Genomic DNA, 14687 nt, shown 5'->3' with positions numbered 1-14687 from the left:
TAGTTTCAAAAGTCCACGAAGGCAGTACAAACTTAATTCTGATTCATGACCTTGATTCGCATTCTGGTGATGGGGACAAACATTAGCATGGTACATAATTCTCCTCCCCAAGGGTCAAGGCCTCGGGGACATATGTTCGGTGCAAGCCGGCGTTCGTCGGTGTCTTTTACGAAACGGGTTGCAGTCGGCCGAGTTAAAAGCGGTACTCTAGCCCCAACGTGCCTCGCTACAAAGAACCTCTTATTGTCAGCAAAATGCCATTGAGAAAAGCGAGCAACGTTATCTTGGCTGAAATACTTCCCCTCAGTTCATAACAAAAGTGAAGATTGACACCCTCAAGCATACTTACCCATTCAGCCATGTACTCCCGAACAGTGGAGACTCTTCTAGTCTGATGGGTAGCGAAGGATTCAGCCCAATTTAGCCAAGCATCGGAGTCCGTGCGTGGTGATAAAAGCTTTCTTGCCAATACCATGGCATTTATTGGCACTGCAGCCAAGAACGGTCTTTCAAGGTCTTGAAGCTCGTTCTTTGCGAGGTTTTGAGATATCAAGTGAAGGAATGGGATACATGAACATTGATAACAAGTAGCTCTACCCAGGTATACTCCACCGTACTTGGGGGAGCCGGGCATGACCACTCGCGCTAATGCTTGGCAGTCTATCCAAAAGTCTTAGTTTACAAAAGCCGTGCCAAGCAACGGTATTCAAAGGTTAATATACGAGAGGGCTTGACTATATCGGCTAATCGGTATGTTGTACTATGGATTATGGAGATGTTTCTATGTGAAAAGTCTAAAGTCTACAGCCTAGTGGCTTTATAACAAAACCGGCGATCAGGATAAACCGAGACGGAAGGTGACCGAGGGCTTATCACCCATGAAAAGTGCAAAGAGATGTGGGATTTCTCTGACATGTCATTTTTCTCCATTTTACTCCGTAATATCCCTGGTCCAGGAAATGTGGAGTATCTTGTACCTATTGTATGCCTTTGCGTTGAGGTACTTTTCTGTAGGCAGGCATTCACTATATCTGAACTTAAGAACACAGTTTCTGAAAAAGTAGAAGTCAAGCTATACTGTAGAAGTGAAAAAGACAAAGAATTCTATACCAGAATGAAAAAAAGGCCGTGTGCCTTGCATCAAAAACACGCCGAAACACCGCTCCGAAGTGGAAACTTTTTCTTTCCCCACGGGGACTCTCGCGTGTTCGATACCCCATAGATGTACGATCGGCAAGCTAAGACCCCCCTATTCGTCCCCCTCCGATTCCAGATTGCTGACCTGCGAATAAGATCATATCCCATCCCTGCTTTCGCGTCAGACATGGTCATTTGATTCCGTATCCTCGGGATGTCCGCTACGTTTGGTGACGCGCGGGGGATGATGTCGTATTTAGAGCCGTGCTGACCCCCTTGTTTTGGCTTCTGGTCTATCTTCTTTTTTTTTCCTTTGGAAGTTGCAATCAGAGTTTTAATCTCCTTTCCATAGGCGCTCCCAAGATTTTCAGCAATGGATGAGGCAAAGCCTCAGTATGCGGCGACACCCTCGCCGGATGTCGAAGAGCATATGAGCATTGGTCGCTACTTCTCCACTCGTATTTCCTCTCTCGTGCCTCCCATGAACCCCGCCCCCAACCCGTTCAAGGCTCTAACACTGCTCAACACGACTCAGTGGCTCAATTTCACAGTATGTCAATCTCCCTCGAGGGCTGACAGGCAAGATCATCCAGCTAACCAACCTAACCCTATAGGTCGCCTTTCTAGGCTGGTCTTGGGATGCATTCGACTTTTTTACCGTCTCACTGACTACTGCCGAGCTTGCCAAAACATTCGACAAATCCGTAACCGACATCACATGGGGTATCACTCTAGTGCTGATGCTACGATCCGTCGGCGCCATCACCTTCGGAATCGCTTCTGATAGATGGGGCCGTAAATGGCCCTTCATCGTCAACCAGATGCTTTTCGTGGTCCTCGAGCTCGGCGCTGGTTTCTGCCAAACTTATAAACAGTTCTTGGCTTGTCGCGCTTTGTTCGGAATCGCCATGGGTGGCTTGTACGGCAATGCGGCTGCTACCGCCCTGGAGGATTGTCCACCTGAAGCCCGCGGTATCATTTCGGGACTCTTGCAGCAAGGCTACGCTTTTGGATATCTGCTCGCCACGGCTTTCGCTAGAGCTCTTGTCGATACGACCCCGCATGGTTGGCGGCCACTGTACTGGTTTGCAGCTTGCCCACCAGTCTTGATTATTATCTTTCGATTGTTCCTAGGTGAAACCGAGACTTTCCGTCGACGTCAAGAAGCAAGACAGGAAATGCGCGGAGGTGTTGCGGCATCCTTTGTATCAGAAGGAAAGGTCGCACTGAAGCGCCATTGGCTGATACTCGTATACCTGGTTCTGCTGATGTCTGGGTTTAATTTTATGGTATGTGGAGATTACTTGCTATTCAAGCAACGGAAGAACACTAACATGGGAACTAGTCGCACGGATCTCAGGATCTGTACCCGACGATGCTGGAGAACCAATTCAAATTCTCCAAAAACGCAGTCACTGTCACACAAGTCGTTGCCAACCTAGGCGCTTTGTCAGGTGGCGTGCTATGCGGGTGGGCCAGTCAGATCTTCGGTCGTCGGTTCTCCATCATCGTCATCTCCATCGTCGGTGGCGCCCTTCTCTACCCTTACACATTTGTCGAGAACAAGAATGTTATTGCTGCAGCCTACTTTGAGCAGTTCATGGTCCAGGGTGCATGGGGTGTCATCCCCATTCACCTGATGGAGCTATCGCCAGGACCCATCCGTACCTTTGCTGTTGGCACCGCCTACCAACTCGGAAATTTGGTCTCCTCCGCTAGCTCGACCATCGAATCAACTATCGGTGAACGCTTCCCGCTGCCTCCAACTAAGAAAGCTCCCCACCGTTATGAATACGGCAAGGTTATCTGCATCTTCATGGGCTGTGTCTTTGCCTATGTCATTATCATTACACTTGCTGGGCCGGAGCGTTTGGGTCGTAACTTCGACGCGGAGCATGACGCGGATCTCCAGGAGGTTGCTGCTCACCGTGGCCTCAGCGCCAAGGATGACTTGGGGGAAGATCCCGAGAAGGCTAGGAGTCCAATCGTAGCTTAGACTTGCCAGGAATTTTCAAGACTGTGGTGTATGGACTTGAGATACCCACGCGACGACTGATGATTGCTTCGTACGACCTTGCAGCGACCTGGAATTTTTATTGGGGAGATATGGAAGAAACATAATGAGATACTTGGACAAATGATAAATTGGCTTCCGACTCACTTTATTGATCTCCGTTTTTGTAGTATATTGACGTCAGCAGTCCACTTCACTCTTATGTGTGCTCCCAAGGTTTGTTGCCCTGTAATTCACCAGAGGGTTAGCGGGTATCACTCAATGGCTTTGATGTGCAATGGTAGATGGTTTGTCGTGTCACGGATCCGAATGTGCTTGGTGTTCATTCTGGCACGCAAGCCAGTCCTAGGGCTGAAGGGTATCATCATTTTCTTTGGGACAGTGGAGTAAAGAGGAATCAGTACTCACCTCTACTGTGCAGAATGATGAATTGTAGGATTCCCAGCGTAAAAGACGGGAGAACAGGACCTGGAGGTACAGAGAATCAAAACACAGTAAACGTGAGAGGCTCTTTCCAAGGCTACAGTGCAGGGATCCATTCGTATTTCTGGTACATTCTCACTGAGATTTGGAGATACAGATACGATGGACTGAATTGAGAGAACGATAGTTATGAACTCATTACTGGATGTTATATTAATAGTATACTCCCCCCATGACAGAGTCGATATAAGTCCGGAGATTTGGTGTGAATACTTCAATTCACATATGGTAGAAGATACGCTTTAGGAGGATACCCTCTAGGGGGCTTTGCGTATTATAGTAAGCCAGTGACATACGCGTCCTGCAGGAACATCATGATGGGATACATGGTTGCCTACTGTAGTCCCTATTGCATGTACTTCAATACTTGAACATATATTTGTTTCCTCTTTATGACACGGAGTAATGTCAAATATAATAGGTCGTGCTTATAGGGCCTTGGTGACTTCAAGCTTCTAGGGCTATATACTAAAGTCTTGTGGTCACTGCCAAGGCTATCATACCAATTGCGTCGAAAAAAAAAAAGAAAGAAAGAAAGAAAGAAAAAGAAACCATCTCCAGACCGATGATTATTATAAGCCCAAAAAAATCCTAATTTCGAAAGATACAAAGAATCACTTCTACAGTTAATATGATTAATACAAGACCTTGAAACGTACCCACAAAAAAAACCCATTCCAGGGCTGTCAGGGTCAGAGCCGTGCTTTTCTCCGCCAAGGCCCAGACAAACCTCCAACCGCCCCGGCTTCCATTCCTGTTCCCCATTCCAACCCCCTTCCCTTCCCCTCGTTCCTTACTCGTTAAGGGTCCTCTTGCGAGGTTTAACCCCCTGCGCCAAGAACCTGTCTGTGTGTGCTGGATGAAGTCCTGGCTCCGCCTTCTCCAATGCACAGACGCTCGTCGGGCTCCCCCGTCGAGGACGAAGACTCCGCCTCCCGAGCAGACGATGGGACCGCCATCGACGAGAAAACCAGATCCCAAATAGCTAGGCGTGGCACCAGCTTTGACCTTCGCCGCGACGGCAGTGCGACACCGCGCTCCCGAAACTCGAGCATGTGGCGCACCCCGTTGTCCCAACCTTCCAACGATACCAAACCGATGCCATTGGGTTCCCCTCGACTTCCAATGGAAGCTCCCCCTCCCGAAGGCCGTCTTGCGCGACAATCCCGACAACGCAGTCCATGGTCCTGCTCTATCCTGACGGCCTTGACCACTTGCGTTGCTGTCGCGTTCTTGATCTCCATCGTGAGCTCGTTCGCCGGTCGGCAACATGGCGGAGACGGGTGCGGTGTCCCAATGATGAGTCCGACGTTCATTCGTATGCTAGAGTTTGACACGGAACACACCCGTTTTGCAAGCAAATACAATCTCTTCCTTTATCGGGAGGAAGGTGTGGATCCTTATACCCAGGATAACATCGGGGTACGGTCCCCCCTCGGTCCATGCGCTCTGATTCTTTGCTGACTTGGATATTTAGTTAAACGGCGTGCCAGTTCTGTTCCTTCCCGGAAATGCTGGAAGCTATCGCCAAGTCCGATCTTTGGCCGCCGAGGCCTCACGACATTACTACGATGTAGTCGCACACGATGAGAGCCGCCATGCGGCCGGAACGCGGAGCTTGGACTTTTTCATGGTGGACTTCAATGAGGATATGGCGGCGTTCCATGGACAAACTCTGTTGGATCAGGCGGAATACGTGAACGAGGCGATCTCGTACATTCTATCGCTATACCATGATCCGCGACGCACCCGCCGAGATCCAGGGTTGCCAGACCCCAGTGCAGTCATCCTTATTGGACACTCGATGGGTGGGATAGTGGCACGAACTTCTCTGACTATGGCAAACTACCAGGCTAACTCGGTCAATACGATCATCACCATGTCTGCACCTCACGCAAAACCGCCCGTCTCTTTCGATTCCGACATTGTTCACACCTATAAACAAATCAACGACTACTGGCGCGATGCCTATGCCCAGACATGGGCCAATAACAACCCGCTATGGCATGTTACTCTCATCTCCATCGCGGGTGGTGCGCGTGATACTGTGGTGCCCTCCGATTACGCCAGCATCTCCTCCCTTGTTCCCGAGACACACGGATTTACCGTATTTACCTCGTCTATTCCAGATGTCTGGATTGGCATGGATCATCTGTCGATTACTTGGTGCGACCAATTCCGCAAGGCGATTATTAAATCCTTGTTTGAGATCGTCGATGCCCGACGCCCTACCCAAACGAAACCACGGGCAGAACGGATGCGTGTGCTCAAGCGATGGTACTTGACGGGTCTGGAATCAGTGGCTGAGCGTACACTGCCCCAGAAGGAAGCAAATACCCTTTTGACACTTGAAGATAACGCAAACACCATTCTTGCACAGAGCCAACGGCTCATCCTGCGTGAACTGGGCCTACAGCATGGCCCGGATGTTCGCCTTTTACCAATCCCTCCCCAGGGTGTTTCTGGCAAAAAGTTTACTTTGCTGACGGACCAATCGCTTGACAAGAATGGTAACATTGAGGTTCTCTTCTGCAGCGTGTTCCCGCTATCCAATGGCCGTTCAACCAACTTCCCGTTGAATTTGGATTTCTCCGGTGGCACCGTGGGCTCAACCCGTTTGGCCTGCAAAAGCGCGGCGGAAGATAGCATTCATTTGCCTGCCTCGACCCGCGCATCGAAACATGCTTATGATCGTAACCCGCCATTCTCGTATCTCCAGTACGACTTGGAGAGTCTTGCAGAACATCAATTCGTGGCCGTCGTGGACAAGGCCAATGTGCCAACTCCAGGCTTCCTTGTCGCCGAGTTCTCAGACAGCTCGGATGCAATAATCCGGGCCAAGGTGGGACTGGGAGGATTGCTTAGTGCTGGTCTTAAAATGCGGCTACCCGCGAACCGACCCATGCTCACCGAGGTGAAGATCCCCGCACTGTATTCGAGCCTGCTCGACTACCGGCTGAAGATCACTCGCCACCCACAGAAGGAGGAGCTGTTCGCTCCGTTGCTCCGGCAATCTGTCTCCGACCCTCACGAGTCGAAGTTCTTCGTTAATGTCAATGAAGTCAGCGTTAACCTGCATGGTGTGGCACCGTATATGCCGCCTGCAATCAGCGAACAGGCCGCCCTAGGGGGCGTATCATTCCACTTGTGGACGGATCCAACCTCTGGCTCGACGGTCGATATCTCCCTTCAAGTCGATCTCGCCAGCAGTCTTGGCGAGCTAGTGATGCGGTACCGGACCGTCTTCGCGGCATTCCCACTGCTCGTCGTTGCCCTCGTTCTCCGGAAGCAGTTCCAGGTCTATGATGAGTCTGGTTACTTTATTCCCTTTAACGATGGCCTTGATCGTGCATTGCGGTCTTCCTTCCCGATTCTGCTGGTGGCCATGTCTCTTTTGGCCTCCTCCCTGGCTACCTCCAAAGCCCTACCTCAGACCGACGAACCCCTCCATTGGCGGTCCAACTCGACCGAGACTCCCGTCGACTTCACCAAGAATGACCTCTTGCTTGGCTCCCAAGACGCTTTCTTCTGGTTCTTAGTTCCAGTATTTGGTCTTATCAGCGTTGGGGTCTGCGTTCTTGTCAATTATCTCGCCCTCGTCCTCGTGAACATCCTCTCCTGGGTCTATGGGATTCTGCACAGCAAGTCAGGCTATATCCGGCGAGAAGACCGGGGAAATCTGCCGATCTTCCACACCCCCACTCCTCGGCGACGCATTATCCACACCGCTATCCTTCTGATCCTTGTTTCGACTGTCATCCCCTATCAATTTGCATACATGGTCGCCTGCATTGTGCAGCTAGCCACATGTGTGCGGGCACAATGGCACGCCAAGGAAACCAGATCGACCTCGCACCTGAACTTTGGGAACTACGCACAATCTATCTTAACCCTGATGTTGTGGGTATTGCCAATTAACGTGCTTGTTCTCCTGGTTTGGGCCCACAACCTCGTTGTGCACTGGTTTATGCCATTCTCATCCCACCACAACGTCTTATCTATCATGCCCTTCCTCATTCTCGTCGAGACCATGACCAGCGGCGCTATGATCCCGCGCATTACGACCAGGTAAGTAGGGTGGTTCTATTAGGCTCCTCTTTCGCTCTTGCAGATTTAAGCTAACATACCTATCTCCGTCTCAGGTTCAGACACGTCACCTCAACAATCTTCTTCGCCATCGCCATCTACTCGGCGATCTACGGCGTCTCCTACGCGTACCTCCTCCACCACCTCGCCAATCTCCTTGCAGCCTGGTTCGTCGGGATCTACCTATTCGGCAACAACTTCTCTCCGCGCCGTCTGTGGCGTATCATCGATGGCGACGAACTCCCATCTGAAACAGGGAGCAGTCACGTTAAGAAGAAGCCATGAAAGCTAGTCACGTCTATTGTTGTTGTGCTTTTCTTTTCTTTTTTTTTTTTTTTTTGTCACGGAGTTGTGTCGCGCATCTGGGTCTGGAGTTTCAAGCGATCTCACTTTTTTGTACAGACATCGGGGTTTCCCGGCGATTTTACGCATATCGATGTCCCCGTCCTTCCTGTATTCACCCCCTAACCCTTAAATCTCGCCATATCACTTGTTACGACACCTCACCCACAAGGACAGGTCTCTTCTGAGAATCATCGGGTCCTTGTGGTACTACTCGACGCTTGCAGCCCCCAGATTTCAGACCTCGTTCTCTGGTCTGGTGAGCTGCTCTTATGAAGTCTTGTATATATCCCCGGTGTGCTTTTTTATTCTATTTTCTGTCTTGTTTTGTTGTTCATGGTCTGAACATAGATTTACGGGATGCGATGATCTGATATTGCTTGGCTGGGCGTGTCGGTGGTGCTGTGTCCTTGTGCCTGGTTTATAGAGTTGTGCATTCCCACATACTAATTACCTTAACACTTATTTTTTTTTTTCTCTATGTAGACCTACTATTTGTCAGGGAATCTCAGCTCAATCTTATCATAGAAATTTCTTCTATTGAGCTATCTATGCATGTCAACACCAAGGAATCTAAAAAATGGATACAACAGCATGCGGCGAAAGGCGCTTGCATGGAGTACGATGCACGTCGTACAAACCCGCCAGCCTTAAAACTATGTATACGAGACTGTCCCTCCGATAGGTTGTCTTTCTTACCCCTTTATTTCCCCTGCTTCTTCAAAACGATAGGCTCATACCAGACCAACCCCTGGAAGTATGTATCATCGAAAAGGGTCTAAGCGCTATGTCCGGAACGGAGGGGCCTCGTAACGAAGCATGGACTAAAAGGGGCTGTGACAGAAAGAAAAAAATAAAAATAAGAAACACATGCAAAATTAGAAATGAAAGGATCAGATCTTCATGCAAGATAATAACTATACAGAGCACGGAGTATAGCCTTCTTCCACGGCATCTACCCCGGATCCAAATCAACGTCTAACACATCTCGGCAGTCTAACTCTCTTTGTCAAACTTACAAAGACAGTTAGATCAGTAAGATGAAGATTCGCCTCCGTTCCCCATCAAATAAACAACTGGGGCCGTATGCGGATCCACTTTCTGTGATATGTCGGATGTCGGATGACACCTAATATTTACCTAGGAATAATAAACCACACGATAGTATTGCCGAACACCGAAGTGTACAGTGTAGATGTGATGACCTCGCCCCGACGTAGGTGTGTGGCGAACGCCACGTTCAGAAGAACGGAAAAGAAACGAATCTGCAAATTCAGATGTCGGGTCCCTTCCAGAAATGACTATGGTTTGGGGAAAAAAATAATCTGAAAAGATGATTCGCTCGCGCTGAAATCTCGAGTTTGTATATGTCCATTTCCATTTTTCATGATTGTCTCCAGATGGTACGGATATAGTTCTAGGCCCCCGGGATCCAATTTTGTTTTGTGTTGATCTTTTTGACTTTTATTCATAACGGAATGTATACTGAAACTGGTTGGAAGATGGCCTATTTGAGTATACAAGTCACGAATAAATAGCCTTTCAAGAACAAACCGGGGGTCAAGTGCTACGCCTTACCTTCTCAAGGCGTCTAAGGGGGAAAAAGATTTCTTATACGAGTGGTGTCGAGTAGATGCGTTCGGACTTGATAAAAATAGAGTTCGGGTTTGTTTTTTGTTTTTTTCCCTAGGGGTTCGTTTTGCCACCCGAATCTGAATCCTTTCGCGGGGGATAAGGGGACTACGATAACGCTAGGTCAACAGTTCCTTCTAGATGGTTTTATTAGTAGGAGAGGTATGAGTACAAGAGCCAAGTTTCTCGAAGATTTTTATGTATAACACGCGATAAGCGATAAGATAAACCGAGCGGTGAAAAAAATTCTTATCCCGTTGATATTCGTCCACTGTTTAATTGGACGTCTAGAAAGGACATGTTGACCAAAATTAGATATTTACGCTAGGAAGAGTAATGGATATTAGTCGGACAGGCTGACGTTGATTTTGATTCCGGACTGACTTTTGGCAAAGATACTACTCAGCTCTGACCTACATGTCAACTACATATGTTGCCTCGGATGAGATTTAACGGCTAAGCATCCGCAGTTGACACGGAAATGCCAAGTCTGGGTCTGGATGGATACGGGAAGATCAGGATAACAAGGCGGAAGAAGATTTAACGTGGTAACTCTAAAACTACGCTGTTCTAGTTCTCTTGGAGAAAACTCGGGTGTCTTCATTGGAGTTCCAAGGGGTACTGCGCCACTCGATCATGGGTGGCGAACGGCGACTGGCGCGCCTCGGGCTGGTTTTACGATGTACAATATACAAGGATTGGAGTGTCAACACCATAGTATGAAAATAGATTACGAAAGTGGTCAGGCAGAGGTTAGGCACATGTATGTGACGGGTTGCGGTGATCATTCTGGTAGTCTATATCAGAGGTCAATTTAATACATTCAGTATGATCCAATAAGTTCTAAATAGGAAGTCAATAGGTCTACTGTACAATAGATCTAAATGTACTCCGTACAATGTATAATGTAGATGATTTAAAGGAAAATAATAATAGAATAATAGAATAAAAGCCACACACTATGCCGAATACAGACAGGCAACATGGGCAACCAATCACATAAAGGGGATTCGGCCAAAAGCAGGACTTGACCCAATCAGGGTGCAGAGACAGATAGGCTAAGCCTAGTTCGGTAATGGTGGACAATGGGCCTGAAAATTTTTGAAATTTTTTTTGGATTGCCATTTTCATAGGGTTTTGCCGCTCAGGTTATGCCACACGATAAATATCCTCGCCCCCCTTCTCTTCTCCCCCTCCTCTCCTCCACTCCTGCATCTTTTTTTTTTTTGAGGGTCGGCCTCTTCTTTCTTTTTTTTTGTTTTCTACTCTGCATAGACAGAATAGAAACTCTTTCGCTCCAATCTTTGAGCGCTTGCGTCTAGAACTTCGACGCAGTTGAGTCTTTTGCTCAAAAAAAATTTCAACGATACCCCTCATAGAAAAAAAAGGAAGGATTTTTCTTTCTTTACTCTAATACCCCTTCTTTTTCCCAACCGCCAAAATTTCTTCCAAAATGCCTGCCGCCAACGTCGCCAGCTCTCCTGCCGTTACTGGCAAGGAGACCGCCCAGTCGGTCGCTGTCCTCGAGGACCTGATCAAGAACCTCAACATCTCCACCAGCGCCGATGAGACCATTGCCGCGGCCAACAACCTCGCCACTCTCTTTGGCGGTCCTATCCCCGAGCAGGTTCTCCCTGCCAAGGCTGCTGAGGTTTTCAAGAAGCAGCTCGCCAACAAGAAGGACGCTGTTGCCCGTGAGCGTGCCTGCGAGGGTATCCGTGCTATTGCCTCGCACTCCACAGTCTCCCCCGCTGTTGAGCCTCACCTCGTGGCTCTCCTCGGCCCCGTCCTCGCCGCCGTTGGTGACAAGATGGTCCCCGTCAAGCAGGCTGCCCAGTCCGCTGCTGTCGCTATCGTTCAGGCTCTTAGCGGTAACGCCGTCAAGGCCATCATCACCCCTATTCTCGACTCTCTCGCCAACGCCCAGAAGTGGCAGGAGAAGATGGCTGCCCTTGACTGCATCAACATCCTCGTTGAGTCCGCCCAGATGCAGCTTGGCTACCAAGTTCCCACTCTGATCCCCGTCATCTCCGAGGCCATGTGGGACACCAAGTCCGAGATCAAGAAGGCTGCCTACTCCACCATGGAGAAGGTCTGCGGTCTGATTGTCAACAAGGATATTGAGCGTTTCATTCCCGAGCTGATCAAGTGTATTGCCAAGCCCGAGAACGTCCCCGAGACCGTTCACTTGCTCGGTGCTACCACTTTCGTTACTGATGTCACCGGTCCTACCCTCGCTATCATGGTTCCTCTGCTGGATCGTGGTCTCGTTGAGCGTGAGACCGCCATCAAGCGTAAGACCGCTGTCATTGTCGACAACATGTGTAAGCTTGTGGAGGACCCCCAGCTTGTCGCTCCTTTCTTGCCTAAGATGTTGCCCGGCTTGAACAAGAACAACGAGACTCTTGCCGATCCTGAGGCTCGTGAGAAGACTCGCCAGGCTCTCGACACCCTCTCCCGTGTCGGTAACGTCGTCGACGGCAAGATCCCCGAAGTCTCTCGCGCCGGTGATATCTCCACCGTCTCTGCCATCCTCAAGGAGATCCTCGAGGCCAAGCACAAGAGCACCATTGCTTCTTCCGAGGAGGCTATCAACTACGTTGCTGCCATTGCCGCTCAGCTCGTTGATGAGAAGGAGAACGACCACGTCATCTGGACCCAGAACACCATCCCTTACATCACCGCCATTGTTGGCGAGGATGATGCCAAGGCTGTTGCTGAGGAGCTCCGCAAGAAGGCCTGCCCCGATGCCGCCGCTGCTGATGCCATCGCCTCCGACGAGGAGGAAGGTGAGGATCTTTGCAACTGCACTTTCTCCTTGGCCTACGGTGCCAAGATTCTGCTGAACCAGACTCACCTGCGCCTCAAGCGTGGCCAGCGTTACGGTCTCCTCGGCCCCAACGGTTCCGGAAAGACCACTCTCATGCGTGCTATCAACAACGAGCAGCTTGAGGGTTTCCCCAAGAAGGATGAGGTCAAGACCGTCTACGTCGAGCACGATCTCGACTCCGCCGATACTGAGCAGACTGTCATTGCCTGGACCCAGAAGAAGCTGGCTGAGGTTGGACAGAACCCTCCCCGTGAGGAGCTTGAGGACAAGCTGCTCAACGAGTTCGGTTTCTCCGAGTTCCAGATCCAGGGACCCATCACTGCCCTTTCCGGTGGTTGGAAGATGAAGCTCGCTCTCTGCCGTGCCGTCTTCGAGAGCCCCGATATTCTCCTGCTTGACGAGCCTACCAACCACTTGGACGTCAAGAACGTCGCATGGCTCGAGAACTACCTGAAGAGCTCCCCTTGCACTTCCATCATGGTTTCTCACGACTCCAAGTTCCTTGACAACGTCATCCAGCACGTCGTTCACTACGAGCGCTTCAAGCTCCGTCGTTACCGCGGTTCGCTCTCCGACTTCGTCAAGGCTCACCCCGCTGCCAAGTCCTACTACGAGCTCGGTGCCTCCGAGATGGAGTTCAAGTTCCCCGAGCCCGGTTTCCTTGAGGGTGTCAAGACCAAGTCCAAGGCCATTTGCCGTGTTAGCAACATGTCCTTCCAGTACCCCGGTACTCCCAAGCCCCAAATTCACGGAATTACCTTCCAGGTTTCCCTCGGTTCCCGTATCGCCGTCATCGGTGCCAACGGTGCTGGCAAGTCTACTCTCGTTAACGTTCTGACTGGTGAACTCATCCCCACCTCCGGTGAGGTCTACCAGCACGAGAACATCCGTATTGCCTACATTAAGCAGCACGCTTTCGCTCACATCGATAACCACCTCGACTCCACTCCTTCCGAGTACATCCAGTGGCGTTTCCAGACTGGTGAGGACCGTGAGACTATGGATCGCGCCAACAAGATCGTCACCGAGGAGGATGAGAAGGCCATGGACAAGATCTACAAGGTCGAGGGCACCCTCCGCCGTGTCATTGGCATCCACTCTCGTCGCAAGTTCAAGAACTCCTACGAGTACGAGATCTCTTGGTCTCTGGGTGACAACGTCGGCATGAAGTCTGAGAAGTGGACTCCTCTCATGTCCGCTGACAACACCTGGTTGCCCCGTTCCGAGATTATCGTCTCCCACCCCAAGCAGGTCGCCGAGGTCGATCAGAAGGAGGCCCTCGCTTCCGGTCAGTTCCGTCCCCTTGTCCGCAAGGAGATCGAGCAGCACTGCGCCAACTTCGGTCTCGATGCCGAGCTTGTTTCTCACTCTCGCATGCGTGGTCTCTCCGGTGGCCAGCGTGTTAAGGTCGTTCTCGCCGCTTGCTCATGGCAGCGTCCCCACCTTATCGTCCTTGACGAGCCCACTAACTACCTCGACCGTGACTCTCTCGGTGCCCTTTCCAAGGCTATCAAGTCTTTCGAGGGTGGTGTTGTTATCATTACTCACTCCCGTGAGTTCACTGAGCACCTGACTGAGGAAGTCTGGGCCGTCAACGACGGTGTCATGACCCCCTCCGGACACAACTGGGTCCAGGGTCAGGGCTCCGGTCCCCGTCTCGACGCCAAGGGTGACGATGAGGAGGACAAGTTCGATGCCATGGGTAACAAGATCGTTGTTACCAAGAAGGTCAAGCTTACTGGTATGTCATTCAATTCTTTCTCACATTTATATCACACCGTTCATTTGCTAATTCATTTTCTACAGGCTCTGAGCTTCGCAAGAAGAAGAAGGAACGTGCTGCCCGCCGCAAGCGTGGTGAGGAGGTGTTCTCTGATGAGGATGATCTTTGAACATCCAACCGGGATGTTTAATGCATATTATGATTGCTTGATGAATTTCATATGCTTTGCTAGGACAAAATACATTTCTATGTTCAAACATTCGTTATTGTTATCTTCCTGTCCTGTAGTTTCCTGTATATCTGTAACCTTGCATAAACATAAAACATCAGGCTATACGTTGCTCGGGGCCTAAATGACTGTAGAATGAGGAGTCTTTTTCCCAGCATAATCAACTCCGTACTCCCACTGGAAAGGATCATGTGTAAGTTTGTCCTACAAC

At 50.1% G+C, this 14687-nt stretch overlaps 3 protein-coding genes across 3 annotated transcripts; all 3 read left to right on the top strand.

The window, feature by feature from the left end:
* Window positions 1-1510: 1510 nt before the first annotated feature.
* N7500_006704 (sugar transporter family protein) lies at window positions 1511-3133 on the top strand (the record flags this gene model as incomplete). The annotated part of the gene is made up of 3 exons (XM_056677848.1): window positions 1511-1687; window positions 1752-2426; window positions 2483-3133. 3 exons carry the CDS (start codon window positions 1511-1513, stop codon window positions 3131-3133), a joined length of 1503 nt encoding a protein of 500 aa, XP_056532848.1.
* A 1386-nt stretch (window positions 3134-4519) lies between these two features.
* N7500_006703 (GPI inositol-deacylase) lies at window positions 4520-8005 on the top strand (the record flags this gene model as incomplete). The annotated part of the gene is made up of 3 exons (XM_056677847.1): window positions 4520-5056; window positions 5112-7702; window positions 7777-8005. The coding sequence occupies 3 exons, from the start codon at window positions 4520-4522 to the stop codon at window positions 8003-8005; spliced, it is 3357 nt and encodes a 1118-aa protein (XP_056532847.1).
* Window positions 8006-11147: 3142 nt separating this feature from the next.
* Window positions 11148-14416, top strand: N7500_006702 (putative translation elongation factor eEF-3; the record flags this gene model as incomplete). Its single annotated transcript, XM_056677846.1, has 2 exons — window positions 11148-14265; window positions 14331-14416. 2 exons carry the CDS (start codon window positions 11148-11150, stop codon window positions 14414-14416), a joined length of 3204 nt encoding a protein of 1067 aa, XP_056532846.1.
* Between the last annotated feature and the right edge of the window lie 271 nt (window positions 14417-14687).

This window comes from Penicillium coprophilum (assembly GCF_028826855.1).
Source record: "Penicillium coprophilum strain IBT 35676 chromosome Unknown utg000004l_segment0_segment0, whole genome shotgun sequence".
Classification (NCBI taxonomy): Eukaryota; Fungi; Ascomycota; class Eurotiomycetes; order Eurotiales; family Aspergillaceae; genus Penicillium; species Penicillium coprophilum.
The sequence above is the reverse complement of the archived record's forward strand: the minus strand, read 5'-3'. Positions and strand labels throughout refer to the sequence as shown.